Here is a 17,500-nt window from a genome sequence, read left to right on the forward strand (position 1 = left end):
TCAATGGTAAAGGGACCGAGTCTGTGCTGGCCGCCATGGCTGACATAGGTTCGATCCCCACTAGGGGCTGGTCACCTCTAGGATTTTTCCGCTGACAAGCGGGATAGTTACTGTCCCTCCAGACCAGGGGGATGGGTGCGTGGTGTGTGAGGTTAGTCTTACCAAATAATTGATAATAATGACCTCTGAGCTTGCACTGAGAGAGTAACGGCTGGTGGTTGCGGGTCCACTCACGATCAGGCTTTGGTGAAATATATCGTTCAGTTAGCGGAGTGTTCTTGCATGTTCCAGGAGTAGTCAAGCTCCGCTCTGGCCTCTAAAGGATTTATCACACAAGTACTTGCGATGTTGATCTCTCTCACAAAGTTTACGCCAGCCTACCATACCATCTTACTGTTGGAGGCTGAGTTGTAGCTAAATAATTTGTGAGGCAACGTCGATGGTTGTGTTTTGGTCTTATACTATCATGGTGATTTTTATAACGTTAATCTCAGATTATAGAAATAGCTTTAAAATACATGTATGTAAATATATGTTTATTATAGATGCATGAAGACGAAAGCTAATGAGAATGTACTTACGAGTGAAAATCGTCAATCTACACATATATAAAACCAGCTGAGTACGTTGTAGGATAAGATTTGTGTAATTCGTGTCTCGCATGAAGATCTTTGAGCTAAGTGACGAACAGCTATTCAATGCAGCAGCAACAATTAATAGGGCTGCTTAGTGTCACCTTCCATTTTCTAGAATCTCTTGGTATGACCAACAATCCTAGGTAGGTCCCACACTTTCTTCACGAAACTCCCACGGAAGACAATAAGGTAGTCGAGAAACGAAGAGTAGTAGTAGCACTCACGAGGTGAGGGATCTGTGGTGTTCTACGAGCCACACAGGACGAAAAAAAAAAAAAAGTCTCAATGTCATGAAAGTCAGAGACAGCGTAGAGCAGAAAACGAGAAACCTACCATCATAGGTAATGTTTTTTTTTTTTTTTTTTTTTTTTTTTGTGTGTGTGTGTGTGTGTGTGTGTTTATGTAGGAAGGACACTGGCCAAGGGGAACAAAAATCCAATAAAAAATATGCCCACTGAAATGCCAGTCCCATAAACGGGTCAAAGCAGTGGTCAAAAATTGATGAATAAGTGTCATGAAACCTCCATCTTGAAGGAATTCAAGTCATAGGACGGTGGAAATACAGAAGCAGGCAGGGAGTTCCAGAGTTTACCAGAGAAAGGGATGAATGATTGAGAATACTGGTTAACTCTTGCGTTAGAGAGGTGGACAGAATAGGGGTGAGAGAAAGAAGAAAGTCTTGTGCAGCGAGGCCGCGGAAGGAGGGGAGGCATGCAGTTAGCAAGATCAGAAGAGCAGTTAGCATGAAAATAGCGGCAGAAGACAGCTAGATATGCAACATTGCGGCGGTGAGAGAGAGGCTGAAGACAGTCAGTTAGAGAAGAGGAGTTGATGAGACGAAAAGCTTTTCATTCCACCCTGTCTAGAAGAGCAGTATGAGTGGAACCCCCCCAGACATGTGAAGCATACTCCATACATGGACGGATAAGGCCCTTTTACAGAGTTAGCAGCTGGGGGGGGGGTGAGAAAAACTGGCAGAGACGTCTCAGAACGCCTAACTTCATAGAAGCTGTTTTAGCTAGAGATGAGATGTGAAGTTTCCAGTTCAGATTATAAGTAAAGAACAGACCGAGGATGTTCAGTGTAGAAGAGGGGGACAGTTGAGTGTCATTGAAGAAGAAGGGATAGTTGTCTGGAAGCTTGTGTCGAGTTGATAGATGGAGGAATTGAGTTTTTGAGGCATTGAACAATACCAAGTTTGCTCTGCCCCAACCAGAAATTTTAGAAAGATCAGAAGTCAAGCGTTCTGTGGCTTCCCTGCATGATATGTTTACCTCCTGAAGGGTTGAACGTCTATGAAAAGACGTGGAAAAGTGCAGGGTGGTATAATCAGCGTAGGAGTGGATAGGACAAGAAGTTTGGTTAAGAAGATCATTAATAAATAATAAGAAGAGAGTGGGTGACAGGACAGAACCTTGAGGAACACCACTGTTAATAGATTTAGGAGAAGAACAGTGACCGTCTACCACAGCAGCAATAGAACGGTCAGAAAGGAAACTTGAGATGAAGTTACAGAGAGAAGGATAGAACCCGTAGGAGGGTAGTTTGGAAATCAAAGCTTTGTGCCAGACTCTATCAAAAGCTTTTGATATGTCCAAGGCAAGAAGCAAAAGTTTCACCAAAATCTCTAAAAGAGGATGACCAAGACTCAGTAAGGAAAGCCAGAAGATCACCAGTAGAACGGCCTTGACGGAACCCATACTGGCGATCAGATAGAAGGTTGTGAAGTGATAGATGTTTAAGAATCTTCCTGTTGAGGATAGATTCAAAAACTTTAGATAGGCAGGAAATTAAAGCAATAGGACGGTAGTTTGAGGGATTAGAACGGTCACCCTTTTTAGGAACAGGTTGAATGTAGGCAAACTTCCATCAAGAAGGAAAGGTAGATGTTGACAGACAGAGATGAAAGAGTTTGACTAAGCAAAGTGCAAGAACGGAGGCACAGTTTCGGAGAACAATAGGAGGGACCCGATCAGGTCCATAAGCCCTCCGAGGGTTTAGGCCAGCGAGGGCATGGAAAACATCACTGCGAAGAATTTTAATACGTGGCATGAAGTAGTCAGAGGGAGGAACAAGCCCAGAATCGTCCAAGGTAGAATTTTTAGCAAAGGTTTGAGCGAAGAGTTCAGCTTTAGAAATAGATGTGATAGCAATGGTGCCATCTGGTTGAAATAGAGGAGGGAAAGAAGAAGAAGCAAAGTTATTGGAGATATTTTTGGCTAGATGCCAGAAATCACGAGAGGAGTTAGATCTTGAAAGGTTTTGACATTTTCTGTTAATGAAGGAGTTTTTGGCTAGTTGGAGAACAGACTTGGCATGGTTCCGGGCAGAAATATAAAGTGCATGAGATTTTGGTGACGGAAGGCTTAAGTACCTTTTGTGGGCGACCTCTCTATCATGTATAGCATGAGAACAAGCTGTGTTAAACCAAGATTTAGAAGGTTTAGGACGAGAAAAAGAGTGAGGAATGTACGCCTCCATGCCAGACACTATCACCTCTGTTATGCGCTCAGCACACAAAGACGGGTCTCTGACACGGAAGCAGTAGTCATTCCAGGGAAAATCAGCAAAATACCTCCTCAGGTCCCCCCAACTAGCAGAGGCAAAACGCCAGAGGCACCTTCGCTTAGGGGGATCCTGAGGAGTGATTGGAGCGATAGGACAAGATAAAGATATGAGTTTGTGATCAGAGGAGCCCAACGGAGAAGAAAGGGTGACAGCATAAGCAGAAGGATTAGAGGTCAGGAAAAGGTCAAGAATGTTGGGCGTATCTCCAAGACGGTCAGGAATACGAGTAGGGTGTTGCACCAATTGCTCTAGGTCATGGAGGATAGCAAAGTTGTAGGCTAGTTCACCAGGATGGTCAGTGAAGGGAGAGGAAAGCCAAAGCTGGTGGTGAACACTGAAGTCTCCAAGAATGGAGATTTCTGCAAAAGGGAAGAGGGTCAGAATGTGCTCCACTTTGGAAGTTAAGTAGTCAAAGAATTCCTTATAGTCAGAGGAGTTAGGTGAGAGGTATACAGCACAGATAAATTTAGTATGAGAGTGACTCTGTAGTCGTAGCCAGATGGTGGAAAACTCCGAAGATTCAAGAGCGTGGGCACGAGAGCAGGTTAAGTCATTGCGCACATAAACGCAGCATCCAGCTTTGGATCGAAAATGGGGATAGAGAAAGTAGGAGGGAACAGAAAAGGGGCTACTGTCAGTTGCCTCAGACACCTGAGTTTCAGTGAGGAAAAGAAGATGAGGTTTAGAAGAGGAGAGGTGGTGTTCTGCTGATTGAAAATTAGATCTTAGACCGCGAATGTTGCAGAAGTTAATGAAGAAAAACTGTCAAGACACTTAGGGTCGTCAACAGAAAGGCAGTCCGACCTGGTGACACTTATGGTCCCCTCCCCAGATGGGGACTCCGAGGCTGGTGTAGGAGTCGCCATGATTATTTTAAAATTTTTGAGTGAAGGGTGTGTGTGTTATTAGGTGCTTGTAGTTTTGTGTGGAGGAAGAGAGTTGTCTTTAGAGGGCAGGCTGTGACTGCCCCCTTGTGTTGTGAGACACAAAGGGAAACGTTCAGTGAGGTCACAGCTGGGTTTAATGATAAGTTCACAGCACCCCCTGAACAGTGCTTTAGACCTCACTGGGAGTAATTATCGTTTCGGCAGGTGTCTACTGCCTCCTCCTGTGTGTGTGTGTGTGTGTGTGTGTGTGTGTGTGTGTGTGTGCACCACCATACCATTTGTCAGCCTTATAGACATGAATCCTTCTGATTTCAAGAAAAAAAATAAACTAGAAGAGCCCACTGAACTTCATTAGCTGAACAACTAAGGAAGCTTTAATTTCTTTCATATTCCAAAGCAAGCTCCTGCAGCAGCCTGTTTGCGACACTCAGCTCTGTCCTTCACGCCAGACACTCTCTTCTCCACATATTCCTCTACTTTGCTTACAACTGTCTCACATGTAAAATTAAGATTAGTGTGGTACCAGTATATCCAGAGAACAACCCACCACTCATAAATAAGTCCACCAATGTTGTGGTACTTGGTAAGAGTGGCGGACGATAAGAGAGCAGTGTGAGTTGTTACATATAAGGTAGCATCCTGCGCGGGAAGATCGAAGGTCGAAGTGAATATGCTTTAGAGTGAAAGGCACCTATGGATTTCTTACTAATTGTGAACGGTTACTGTTTACTTTGAGCAAGGGTATGGGATGTATGGTGTGTGTGTGTGTGAGGTACCAGTCTTACCTCAGATCGGTTTCTGTGAATTTTTAAGCTGTTTCCAAGGGACATCTGGCACGCGAACACACACACACACACACACACACACATAGACACACACACGTTGCTGTAGGTTTCCGGCCAAACATGCTCCAGCTCATTGACCATAAATCTTTTCATGAATGGAAAGCATCACTCGTCGTTGCTGTCGTAAATAATTTAATTATTGACCACTCAAAGTAACACAATGCAGTATGTATTAAGTCATCTTCCACCACATACAGCATGATTGGACTTGAGAGAGAGAGAGAGAGAGAGAGAGAGAGAGAGAGAGAGAGAGAGAGAGAGAGAGAGAGAGAGAGAGAGAGAGAGATTTGAGACTGGCTAAAGTGTAAACATCACGTGTCTTACACAGATAAAAGCGCATTTTATGATGTAAATCATGTGCTTCAATGTGCCTGCGTCACCCCAAATGCTTTCTTCACTGCGAGGACGCAGCGAGAAGGGTGGTCGGGTAATGTGGTGAGACGCTTCGCCCGCCCCTACATTCCATAGCGCGTCTTTCCCTTGGGATCTGATCCCAGCCTCCAGCCGCCTTGCCTATCACCACGTGGGAGTGAGGTCAATCCTCACACTTTGTCTTCCGGACGCCAGCCCCCGGTCGTGACCTGAGCCGGCCCAGTAACCAACCCAGTCAGTGTCCGCCCAGCCTTGCTGGCAGCATCATATTTATTATCATTTGTACAGTTTTACTTTTATTAATGTATCTACATTTGCTTTTGTGAATTTATCTATATCCCAGCCACCTATACACAAGCAAGTACTAAAAGAAGAAGAAGAATTTTCCTAGTATAAGTGAAGTACAAGAGGAGCAAGAGAAGATGAACTAATAAGAGGAGTAAAGCTAACAGTAAAAAAGGAGAGGCTAGACTACTCTCATTAAATTTTTACTGATATCTTTTGATGGACTCAGATTTTTCTTTCTTCGTTATTCCTAAATATGAGTTTTCGACCTTTCAGCATCGAATTGGTGTTATTACTAAGATCGAACTCTGTTACAGACGAAGCACGAGGATGTAGCAAAGTTGCATAAAAGTATACATAGGAAGCAGTGCTAGCCTTTTGCTCCTGCCAAGAAATTTAAGTTGCATATTTTTTTTCCAAACAGTATTGCCTGCAGGAATGGGGCAGTGTACTGAGGCGTGGTCAGACTGATGATTTCCGAGCGCAGGTTTTCGATTTCCGAGGACCGGCGGGCTCTCTGGAAGTGTCGAAAGCAGTCCTCGATCTATTGTGACCAAGAAAGTCAGGGACATAGAAAGCAGCTCTCGATTTGCAGTAACCAAGAAAGTCATTGACATCGAAAGCAGCTTTTCATTTCCTGTGGCCAAGAAAGTCATTGACATCGAAACCAGCTTTTCATTTGCTTTGGCCAGGAGTCATTGACATCGAAAACAGCTCTTTGTTTGTCTCTAGTACCAAGAATTGTTGCTTTATTCTTGGCCTCTGTGCAGTGTTTTCTCTGGCGAAGAGCAAAGCTAATTTTAATTCCTAAGTTTCTTTTTTTATCTTAATTGTTCCTAATTGTGTGCCCGTTATGTAGTTTTTTTTTCTACCTAACCTTGGTATTTCTTAATATCAAACTGCATTCACCATCTACCTTTCCATTCGTTCATCTTATCTGAGAATCCGACCTAATTAATTAATTTTTTTTGCCGTCAGCAAATTTACTATGTCTACTAATCCCACAAACTAGATCATTAATGTATATTCAGAATATGTTCCTAAAAATTTTTCTCACTGATTTAGAGCCATTTTTTTTTTTTTTTTTTATGTTTCAGTCGCAATAAAAAAAAAATCATTTACAGGCAAAAACTTTCCCATTCATCCCATGCTCCATAACTTTGTTCAAGAACCTTTGCTGGGGTACCTTATCAAACGCTTGGTATAATTGTGTCAAAACTACCCCATTATCTGGTCTCAAAGACTGTAATACTTCAACCAATTCGTGAAGCCTGGTTTCTCCTTCGTTCAGCCTTGCTATCAATCCTTCAACCTATGTTTGTCTAAATGATACCTAATATTGCCACATTATTTAAACTAAAATTGAAATTAAGTTAACAGGCCGGTAGTTCGACTCTAACGTTTCATTTCCTACATTAAAAATGGAAACTACATTTCCTTACCTCCTCATTACCGTCACCTCTCTTGAATCTTATGACCTTCTAAAGATATTAGACACTGGTTCACTACTAACATCTTTGCATTGTATTTAGTCCTCTGCACCTGGATATGTTTCATATGGTTTTGATGATTTTAGACTTTAACACTGTATTCCACTATCTCTTTGGTTATAAAAATATCTATTAGCATTTTTACCTCCAAAAGTCTGCCTGCTTACAGGCATTTCTTTCATCTTTTCTTGAGTGAAAACTTAAAAGGTAGTCTTTTAGAAATGTACTCATGTTTCGCCAGAAATAACTGACTCTCCATCACTTATTATCAACAGATCGACTGAGTTTTCTATTCTTTGTTCTGCTTTCCAGAAGATATAAAACATGATTTGGTCGACATGGTGAATCCACCTTTTCTGGAAAATCTTTTACCCAGATTACTCCCAAAATTTTTTTTAAATACTGCGACACTACCATTTTCGTGTTTTATATCTTCCTCATCCACATTCTTTTCTCATTCTTCCTACAGAACAATTGAGTCTAGTTCAGTACTTAAAATTTCACAATAAATCGAATCAATTTCCGTTGTCTGTTGGAATGGGACAGTCTTCCATGACCAGCACTAAGAGCAGTGCACCATACTTCTAAGAGCCCGCTAACTGTTGGAAATGGAGGCTATGTTAAAAAGATAAATAAATAAGTATCCATATGATATGGCATAAGGATTTCTTTTTTTTTTTTTTTCGGTCTATTCTCTTACTCGTAAGTGAACTACTCGTACAGCGTGGAACACCACAGCTTGCCTCCACTTGGCCCAGGATTCACACACACACACACACACACACACACACACACACACACACACACGTCATAAATAAAACCTCACCGCTTTGAGCGGAGCACATTGTTAATGATAATAATAATAATAATAATAATAATAATAATAATAATAATAATAATAATAATAATAATAATAATAATAATATCATTATGTTTTCTTCATGCTATGGTTTTTTGTAGTGATGAGTGCGAGGCAGACAAGTCACGGCGATATTATTCAATCATAGATCTTCACATGCCGGGCTTGAATGACGTCGATAAAGCAAAACATGTTAATTTAAAAATGCGAAACTTCCAGAACGTCATACGAAAATTCGTCAAGAGAGGGTGTGAGGAATTCTTTTCACAACCACGGTGGTGGCATCCCTTTATCTTCATCCCACAGCTCGTAGCTTCTCTACGAAGGTAGTTGGACTCTAATGAAGGGAAGCAGTGAGGATGCCACCATCGTGGCTTTGAAAAGATATTTCCTCACTCTCTTCCTTGACGAGTTTTCGTATGACGTTCTGAAGTTTCGCGTTTTCTACTTTACATGTTTTGCAATATCGATACCATTCAAACTCGAAACGTGAAGATCTATGCCAGGTATACGTCACCAAAGACACTATGAATACTGAATCTGGAAATTAATACTTGTAATTGTTGCTAAGGCCGTGAGTGAAGAGGAAAGATGCACTTGAGATGCCAGTAAGTCAATTTATCCTTGCCCATTTTTTTATGCTAGCTGGGAGGCCTTAAGTAAAACGTATTCCCCGCCGCGACGCGAGATCGGCGTTCGCTGACTATTTAATGATGATGATGATAATGGTGATAATGATAATAATAAAAATAATGGTAATAATAATAATGATTATTATTATTATTATTATTATTAGTAGTAGTAGTAGTAGTAGTATTGTTATTACTACTATTTATTATTATTATTATTATTATTATTATTATTATTATTATTATTATTATTCAGGGATAGAATCTTCCTCATTAACGCAGCCACTGAGGACAACCCAAGCTTACTGCACTCACCAGGTTAACCAGTATTATCACTGTTATCACCAGTATAGTCCAGCCCTAATATTCTCCTACACGCAGGCATCAGGCATGGAGGAAGCACGCGGCACAGTCGTCCTCGCCTACTCAGGAGGTCTCGACACGTCATGCATCCTGGTGTGGCTTCGGGAACAAGGCTTCAGGGTTGTCGCCTTCATGGTAAGTAAGATCCATGGCCTGAAAGAGAACTACTTTCCATTTCAGACCATATGAAACATTGTTTCTCGCAAGTATCTTCTAAACAAACACTTGGATCAAAATGACATTTTGTATAGGGTATTGTATTGTGAGTATTACCCAAATGTAATCTACCATTTCATCAGTGGTCTGACTGCTTTGCACGATAGAGTGAATCAATTTATCTTTTGGTAGTGAGATACGCCTCTAAACTTCCAAGACATGAAAATTAAGGTACTTAACTTTGAAAGGTCCGATTTCCAAGGATTTCGGTGGCTCATTCTAAGGGATTTAGATGGTATTTGCGAGGTGATTGGTTTATGACAAAAGAGAGACAAAAAGGGAAAGTGAGACAAAAAGGAAAGAAGCAAAATTAAATGAAAATATAATACAACACCATAACACCATTCCTTAGCGGTCACTATATATATATATATATATATATATATATATATATATATATATATATATATATATATATATATATATATATATATATATATATATATATATATATATATATATATATATATATATATATATATATATATATATATATATATATATATATATATATATATATATATATATATATATTACTACAATCTCACTTTGGCGAGGAGGAATACATCTCTCACTGACGTAGTTAGTCCAGGGATTTTTAATGCATGCCTGGTAAAAGTTCCCCCTCACAAGATGTGGTAGACTAGGCGTAGACTCGGGGGAAATGTTAACTCATCGTATTTATGGAGAAAATTTGGCTCCATTGTTGAAAGACCCAAAACTTTAATTCAATTTGATTTTGGCAGGATGAGTGATAACTAGTTAAAATCTCAAAGAAACACCTGAGTATATACTAAGGTTATAAAGTTCTAGGGATGTATTCAAAAATTGAATTATAAATGGTGCGGAGGAGTTATATAGTCGGTTTCATGGCCTTTATACACCAGCCCTGATATATATATATATATATATATATATATATATATATATATATATATATATATATATATATATATATATATATATATATATATATATATTGTGAAGGAGTGACACTTGCCGAGGACAAAAAAAAAAAAAAAAAAAAAAGCCCACTGAGATGACAGTCCCAGAAAAGGTCCAAACCGGAGTTCCAGAGTTTACCAGAGAATGGGATGAACGATTGAGAATACTGGTTAACTCTTGCATTAGAGTGGTGGATAATATAGGGGTGAGAGAAAGAAGAAAGTCTTGTGCAGCAAGGCCGTGGGAGAAGGAGAGGCATGCAGTTAGCAAGATCACAAGAGCAGTTAGCATGAAAATAACGATAGAAATCAGCTAGAGATGCAACATTGCGGCGATGAGAGACAAGATGAAGACAGTCAGTTAGAGGAGAGGAGTTCATGAGACGGAAAGCTTTTGATTCCTCAATGTCTAGAAGAGCGGTATGAGTGGAACCCCCAGACATGTGAAGCATGCTCCATACATGGACGGATAATGCTCTTGTACAGAGTTAGCAGCTGAGGGGGTGAGAAAAACTGGCGGAGACGTCTCAGAACGCCTAACTTCATTGAAGCTCTTTTTAGCTAGAGATAAGATGTGAAGTTTCCAGTTCAGATTATGAGTAAAGGACAGACCGAGGAGGTTCAGTGTAGAGAAAAGGGTATATTTGTCTGGAAAGTTGTGTCGACTTGATAGATGGAGGAGATTTTAAGACATTGAACTATGCCAAATTTGCTCTCCCCCAATCAGAAATTTTACAGAGATCAAAAGTCAAGCGTTCTGTGGTTTCCCTGCATGAAATGTTTACCTTCTGAAGGGTTGGACATCTATGAAAAAGACGTGGAAAAGTGCAGGGTAGTATCATCACCATAGGAGTGGATAGGACAACACGTTTGATTTAAAAGGTCATTCATGAATAATAAGAAGAGAGTGGGTGACAGGAGAGAACCCTGAGGAATACCACTGTTAATAGATTTAGGAGAAGAACAGTGACTGTCTACTACAACAGCAAAAGAACGGTCAGAAAGGAAACTTGAGATGAAGTTACAAAGAGAAGGATAGAAGCCATAGGAGGGTGGTTTGGAAATCAAAGCTTTGTGCCAGACTCTATCAAAAGCATTTGATATATCGAAGGCAGCAGCAAAAGTTTCACCAAAATCTCTGAAAGAGATTTTGACTCAGTAAGGAAAGCCAGAAGATCACCACTAGAGCAGCCATGACAGAACCCATACTGGCGATCAGATAGAAGGTTGTTAAATGATAGGTGTTTAAGAATCTTCCTGTTGAGGATAGATTCAAAAACTTTAGATAGGCAGGAAATTAAAGCAATAGGACGGTAGTTTGAGGGATTAGAACGGTCACCCGTTTTAGGAACAGATTGAATGTAGGCAAACTTCCAGCAAGAAGGAAAGGTAGATGTTGACAGACAGACTTGAAAGAGCTTGACTAGGCAAGGTGCAAGCACGGAGGCACAGTTTCGGAGAACAGTAGGAGGGACCCATCAGGTCCATAAGACTTTCTAAGGATTTAGGCCAACGAGGGAATGGAAAACATCATTGTGAAAAATTTTATAGGTAGCATGAAGTAGTCAGAGGATGGAGGAGAGGGAGGAACAAGCCCTGAATCGTCCAAGGTGAAGTTTTTAGCAAAGGTATGAGCGAAGAATTCAGCTTTAGAGATAGATGTGATAGCAGATGTGCCATCTGATTGAAATGAAGAAGCGAAAGAAGAAGAAGAAGCAAAGTTATTGGAGATGTTTTTGGCTGGATGCCAGAAGTCACGAGGGGAGTTAGATCTTGAAAGATTTTGACACTTTCTATTAATAAAAGAGCTTTTGGCTAGTTGGAGAACAGACTTGGCATGGTTCCAGGCACAAACATGCATGAGATTCTGGTGATGGAAGGATTAAATACCTTTTGTGGGCCAACTCTCTATCATGTATAGCACGAGAACAAGCTGTGTTAAACCAAGGTCTGGAAGGTTTAGGTCAAGAAAAAGAGTAAGGAATGTACGCCTCCATGCCAGGCACTATCACCTCTGTTATGCGCTCGGCACACAAAGACGGGTCTCTGACACGGAAGCAGTAGTCATTCCAGGGAAAATCAGCAAAATACCTCATCAGGTTCCCGGAACTAGCAGAGGCAAAACGCTAGAGGCACCTTCACTTAGGGGGATCCTGAGGAAGGATTGCAGCGATAGAACAAGATACAGATATGAGATTGTGATGGGAGGAGCAAAATGGAAAAAGAGAGGGTGACAGCATAACCAGGAGGATTAGAGATCAGGAAAAGGCGTATCTCTAAGACAGTCAGGAATATGAGTTGGGTGTTGCACCAATTCCTCTAGATCGTGGATAGCAAAGTTGAAGGCTAGTTCACCAGGATGATCATTGAAGAAAGGAAAGCCAAAGCTGGTGGTGAACATTGAAGTTTCCAAGAATGGAGATCTCTGCAAAAGGGAAGAGCATCAGAATGTGCTCCAGTTTGGAAGTTATGTGGTCAAAGAATTTGTTATAGTCAGAGGAATTAGGTGAGAGGTATACAGCACAGATAAATTTAGTTTGAGAGTGACTCTGTAGTCGTAGCCAGATGGTGGAAAACTCGGAAAATTCAAGAGTGTGGGCATGAGAGCAGGTTAAGTTGTTGCGCACATAAACGCAACATCCAGCTTTTGATTGAAAATGAGTATAAAGAAGTTAGGAGGGAACAGAAAAGGGGCTACTGTCAATTGCCTCAGACACCTGAGTTTCAGTGAGGAAATGAAGATGAGGTTTACAAGAGAAAAGATGGTGTTCTGCAGATTGAAAGTTAGATCTTAGACCACGAATGTTGCAGAAAGTTAATGAAGAAAAGATCATAGGGGTGTCAAGACGCCTTTCGTTATCAGAAGGGCAGTCCAACTTGGGGACATTTGTGATCCCCTCCCCAGATGGGGACTCCGAGGCTGGTGTATATATATATATATATATATATATATATATATATATATATATATATATATATATATATATATATATATATATATATATATATATATATATATATATATATATATATTCCTATGACCAGGTTACAGTCTCCCTCATAGCTGCCAGTACAATCGGTTCAGCTTTCCCTAGACTAGCTTTTTCTAGTCTAGTGTGGGACATAATTACAAAGAAACCAGGCACTTACCACTCGCCAACAACTATACAGCTCCAATTATGTCATCACACTGTTTAACCCACCAACAGAGAAGAGAGTATAACAAATATCAACTTAATCGTCCAAGCTGCAAAGAGCAAATGAGCCAAGTGCTGCAGAGCACAGACAGTACAGACAGTACACCCCTAGGGTGAGGATGATACAAATTTAACGAACACCCAACATACAACTCTACACTGCACATAGGCAGAAAGGGAGAAGAAGACTGGGGGCTTGCTCCCATCGATACTCTGTATCAAGACACAAATATTCCAGGACACACATAAAAACTATGAGAACTATGCATGTGACCCCAGGTCAATACGCATAGGAATAATATAATATCGCAATCTACGTTCTTCAACAATATCTGGATTCGTCCAGATCCTGCCCACTCCCCCTAGGACCCAGATATGACACAATATAATAAGGCACTACACTGTAATCCCACCGGTAGGTATAAAATGATATGCCCTCCCAATACACATCTCTCTATGCACCACGTCTGCTCTCTCTGATATCCGGTCTACTACTTATTAGTGACTAAGCAGGTGAGAGAATCTGTTAAATTTGTCCTTGGCATAGACAAAGGATGGGGGGCTGTGAGGGAAGGAGGGAAGGGGGGAAGTAAGCAGTGGGGTGAAGGTCTGCCTCCCACCTAGAACGTCTTGTTTTCACACCCAATGGAGCTCTCCCCTACCGACCTTACAAAAATAACACGGGCTTTATTTGGGGGAGCTGGGTAAAAACTGATCATTTCACGAGAGAGAGCAACTCTTCAGCTATATGATCTATAAACTACAACTTTCAGCAAGGAATGGGAGTAAGTAAATTAAGTGAGGAAGATCAACTTCTAAGTTATATAATTTTTTTTTACTGTAAAACACGCCATGACGCACCTGTCCTGTCTGCTGCAGGTCATATTTGCTTCACGCTCTCGCTCTTTCATCTTCTTTTATCTTTCTCCTTCCCACTTCTCTGTTCTTCACACTTCTCGCTATCTCTACTCTCTATGTCGCTATATATATATATATATATATATATATATATATATATATATATATATATATATATATATATATATATATATATATATATATATATATATGGTAGTCATGAACGTCAGTGATACACACACATATATTTAACAACAACACTCTTACTCGTAATTTAGAATGGTTCTTTCCAGAAAATTGTCAAGCACTGGTTAATTAAACTCCTGAGCCCACTCATTAGATTTAGAACTTAGTGTAGGTAGTATTTTAATGTGTTGAGAAACAGACTCCCATAGTATTTTAATGTACTCAGGAACAGAATTCTATTTTGGGGGCCTGTATAAGGAAAGGAGTGTTGAGAGATTGTTAGGTTATGTGCAGGTTTTACATTTTTTTTTTTTTCTTGTACATGATGGGTAGTTATGTGAAACTTGATTAGTTACATTAGGATTTGCTTTGATTTAAATAGACTGAGACTGAAGTCAGATATATGTGGTTTGTGAATCAATGTTTCATCATATTTTTGTTTGTCCTAGAAGCTTGTGATGACTGGTACGTTTAATTATGTAATATAGAAGAAGAAGAACCGAATAACATGTAATTTCTTCTTTATTGTGATTTCACTGTGCATTTGTACAATCTATTGAGGTCTGAGTTAACATAGTAAGTAATATTAACAGGATGTGGCGGATCTTACCGCGGGATCACACTTGTGTCAAATTATTAGTGCTTGGGCAATCAACAGACACTATCTTGTATCACAAGGGTCTTTATTAGGTCCTCTGTACCACGTTTGCCTCTTGCATGGGCTTGAAAGCTGCAAGTTATACATTAAAATTAATATCTAACCACACAATTACTGTTTACATATATGTGGTTCACTAATCTTCTTTGAAGGTATTAATATAATGCCTCATTATCTTACTGCTCAGGTACTAAGAAATTACGTACACACTTCTTTAGGTAATGTTTCTTGCCTATACACACTATAATCCACTTCACTGTTTATATATGCATATTCTAGACACATTATAAAAATACAAAACATGCTAAATTCCCTTTTTGGCTTCAATGGGGAAGCTTAAACCTTAAAACTAAGAATAATCACTAGCTGCGTCTTGTTACGGTTCACATCTTGCTGTGTAATAATAACAAGTACAATGAAAACCGCATACTTACATTCAAATCCTTTGTAACAAGCATGATGCTACTTGATCCTCTTACAATAGGATTCAATAGTTTATCCTGTATACATAAATAAAATAAGTCATTATAGTAAAATAGATTCCTTTAAATCTACACTTGCTTATATCTACTTAATAACTTTTACACAGGATTAGCCTCAAATAAATATAAATGATTGATTGATTGATTGATTGATTTGGTTTATGGTGCCGCAGATAAATATAAAGCTGTGCCATCTGCAAAGAGTTTAGTTTTGAGTTCATTAGAAATGAGAGGAAGGTCGTTACTATACATATGGAATAATGCGTCTTAACACTTCCCAGTGGAAGACCATATTCCATGTCTCGGTGAGCTGATATGTCCCTGTGAATTTTTGGTGAACTCCGTTCTATATATTAGGGCTAGTCTTCAAGCAATTTTTTTGCAATGATGCCCTCGCTGGCCTAAACTCTCAGAAGGCTTATGGACCTGATGGGGTCCCTCCTATTGTTCTCCGAAACTGTGCCTCCGTGCTAACACCTTGCCTACTCAAACTCCTTCAGCTCTGTCTCTCAACATCTACCTTTCTTTCTTGCTGGAAATTTGCCTACATTCTGCCTGTTCCTAAAATGGATGACCGTTCTAATCCCTCAAACTACCGTCCTATTACTTTAATTTCCTACCTATCTAAAGTTTTTGTAATCTATCCTCAACAGGAAGATTCTTAAACACCTATCACTTCACAACCTTCTATTAGATCGCCAGTATTGGTTCCGCCAAGGCCGCTCTACTGGTGATCTTCTGGCTTTCCTTAATGAGTCTTGGTCATCCTCTTTTATAGATTTTGGCGAAACTTTGTCTGTTGCCTTGGACATATCAAAAGCTTTTGATAGAGTCTGGCACGAAGGTTTGATCTCCAAACTACCCTCCTACGGCTTCTATCCTTCTCTCTGTAACTTCATTTCAAGTTTCCTTTCTGACCGTTCTATTGCTGCTGTGGTAGACGCTCACTGTTCTTCTCCTAAATCTATTAACAGTTGTGTTCCTCAGGGTTTTGTCCTGTCACCCACTCTCTTCTTATTATTCATCAATGACCAAACCAAACTTCTTGTCCTATCCACTCCTACGGTGATGATACCACCCTGCACTTTTCCACGTTTTTTCATAGACGTCCAATCCTTCAGGAAGTAAATATTTCACGCAGGGAAGCCACAGAACGCCTGACTCCTGATCTTTCTAAAATTTCTGATTGGGGCAGAGTAAACTTGGTATTGTTCAGTGCCTCAAAAACTCAATTCCTCCATCTATCAATTCGACACACCCTTCCAGAAAACTATCTCCTCTTCTTCAGTGACAATCAACTGTCCCTCTCTTCTACACTGAACATCCTCGGTCTGTCCTTTATTTACAATCTGAATTGGAAACTTCACATCTCATCCCTAGCTAAAACAGCTTCTATGAAGTTAGGTGTTCTGAGATGTCTCCGCTAGTTTTTCTCACCCCCCCAGAAGCTAACTCTGTACAAGGGCCTTATCTGTCCATGTATGGAGTATGCTTCACATGTCGGGGGGAGGGGGAGTTCCACTCATACCGATCTTCTAGACAGGGTGGAATCAAAAGCTTTTCGTCTCATCAACTCTCTCTCATCGCCGCAGTGTTGCATCTCGAGTTGTCTTCTACCACTATTTTCATGCTAACTGCCCTTCTGATCTTGCTAACTGCATGCCTCCCCTCCTCCCGCGGCCTCGCTGCACAAAACTTTCTTCTTTCTCTCGCCCCTATTCTGTCCACCTCTCTAACTCAAGGGTTAACCAGTATTCTCAATCATTCATCCCTTTCTCTGGTAAACTCTGGAACAACCTGCCTGCCTCAGTATTTCCACCTTCCTATGACTTGAATTCCTTCAAGAGGAAGGATTCAAGACACTTATCCTTCAATTTTTGACTACCACTTTGGATCCTTTTCTGGGACTGGCATCTCAGTGGGTTTTTTTTCTTTTTTTTATTGGATTGTTGGCTAGAATAACTTGAATTCCATAGGATATGGAATTCAGTTTATTCTGTTTGTGATGATTTTTAAGCTTATTGAT

The 17,500-nt window shown here is 40.2% G+C and overlaps 1 protein-coding gene across 2 annotated transcripts in view; it reads left to right on the forward strand.

Annotated features, from left to right (window-relative positions):
* LOC135113773 (argininosuccinate synthase-like) overlaps positions 1–17,500 on the forward strand; it is a 91,788-nt gene that overhangs the window by 2,516 nt on the left and 71,772 nt on the right. For both annotated transcript variants that reach the window (XM_064029356.1, XM_064029355.1), the window contains exon 2: positions 8,952–9,068. In XM_064029356.1, the coding sequence (XP_063885426.1) occupies positions 8,961–9,068 (108 nt within the window). In that variant the 5' untranslated portion in view covers positions 8,952–8,960. The remainder of the gene's footprint in view (positions 1–8,951; positions 9,069–17,500) is intronic.

Source organism: Scylla paramamosain, chromosome 26 (genome assembly GCF_035594125.1).
Source record: "Scylla paramamosain isolate STU-SP2022 chromosome 26, ASM3559412v1, whole genome shotgun sequence".
Lineage (NCBI taxonomy): Eukaryota > Metazoa > Arthropoda > Malacostraca > Decapoda > Portunidae > Scylla > Scylla paramamosain.